The sequence below is a fragment of the Acyrthosiphon pisum genome, unplaced genomic scaffold (assembly GCF_005508785.2).
Source record: "Acyrthosiphon pisum isolate AL4f unplaced genomic scaffold, pea_aphid_22Mar2018_4r6ur Scaffold_330;HRSCAF=751, whole genome shotgun sequence".
In the NCBI taxonomy this organism is placed as follows: domain Eukaryota; kingdom Metazoa; phylum Arthropoda; class Insecta; order Hemiptera; family Aphididae; genus Acyrthosiphon; species Acyrthosiphon pisum.
This window is the reverse complement of record NW_021772724.1, coordinates 6,739-7,887: the sequence shown is the minus strand read 5'-3', so window position 1 is coordinate 7,887 and position 1,149 is coordinate 6,739. Positions and strand designations below refer to the sequence as shown.

Below are 1,149 nucleotides of genomic sequence, written 5' to 3'. Positions count from 1 at the left end.
TACTTCAATTATTAGGATTTAATTAATGTTTAAATAAATCGGTATTTACTATTTAGGTGAATAAAACGGAGACAATTATTGTAAGTGACTCTGAGACCACATCTGAAAATGTTGTAAGTAAAAATAATTAAGCCATCTAATTTGTTATTTATGTAAGTTGTATATTTTTTCATACAATTAATAACCAATTTTAGTTGTTTCTTTTTTTCTAAAAGATTTTGGAAAATCTTTAAACCTTTAAAAGTTGGTAAGCCAGGTAAGTTAGTACTGTAATACTTTATACTTAAATTATCTTGTGGACTATTGCAATGCTTTATTCTTTTTTTGATAATTTTAGTAACTCCATTATAATACAGTATATTTTTTAATCATAAAATATAGACAATAGTTATTACTTACTTTAGCTATGAGTAGAAACATTGTGTTACCTACTTATTTGTTTGTCATTATTTATGGTTCATTTTAACAGTAGCCATGAAGAAGATGATGAGAATAATGATAATTTATATGAACTCAACACGGATATCAGGACAGGTAAAATAAAAAACAATTTAGGTAGGTTATAACTTAAAAAGCTATAACCTAAGTCCTAAGTATATTATAAACAAATATAACTAAAAACTTAATAATTAATTTTTTTTTTAGGATGTGACAAGGCTATTGGAAAAAATAATAATAATGGACATAATCGCGATTCTTGTCTCTTGTGTGTTCACAAACTAATTTATTCACTCAATATGCACTCTCCTTTATACGCTAATCTTTTTACTGCCATCGAATTTGTATTAACTCTATCTGTGAGTCAAGTAAATTGCGAACGTGTTTTCAGTAAATTGAAAATAATTAAAAATCGTTTACGTTCTTCTCTTGGAAATGAACACTTGGAAGCATTTCTCCTAATGACAGTTGAAAGAGAAATTTTAGATGAAATTGAATTTGAAGACATACTTGAAATAGTAAAGAGTTCATCTCCGTTAATGTCTAAGCTGTTGTCAAAATATTAAATATTACAATTTATAAACTATACCTATAAAATATCATTAGTTTTATTTTGTTTAATTGTGTTTTATATTAAATCAAATTTATCACATTGATTATAATATTAAATATTTATGTTATGTTTCTTTACTAATTTGTACAGATTTTAGC

General features: G+C 24.7%; 1 protein-coding gene across 1 annotated transcript; it reads left to right on the top strand.

The window, feature by feature from the left end:
- Positions 1-8: 8 nt before the first annotated feature.
- Positions 9-1,064, top strand: LOC100575441. The gene is made up of 2 exons (XM_003248266.4): positions 9-534; positions 646-1,064. Exons 1-2 carry the CDS (start codon positions 453-455, stop codon positions 1,002-1,004), a joined length of 441 nt encoding a protein of 146 aa, XP_003248314.1. The 5' UTR covers positions 9-452; the 3' UTR covers positions 1,005-1,064.
- Positions 1,065-1,149: the final 85 nt, after the last annotated feature.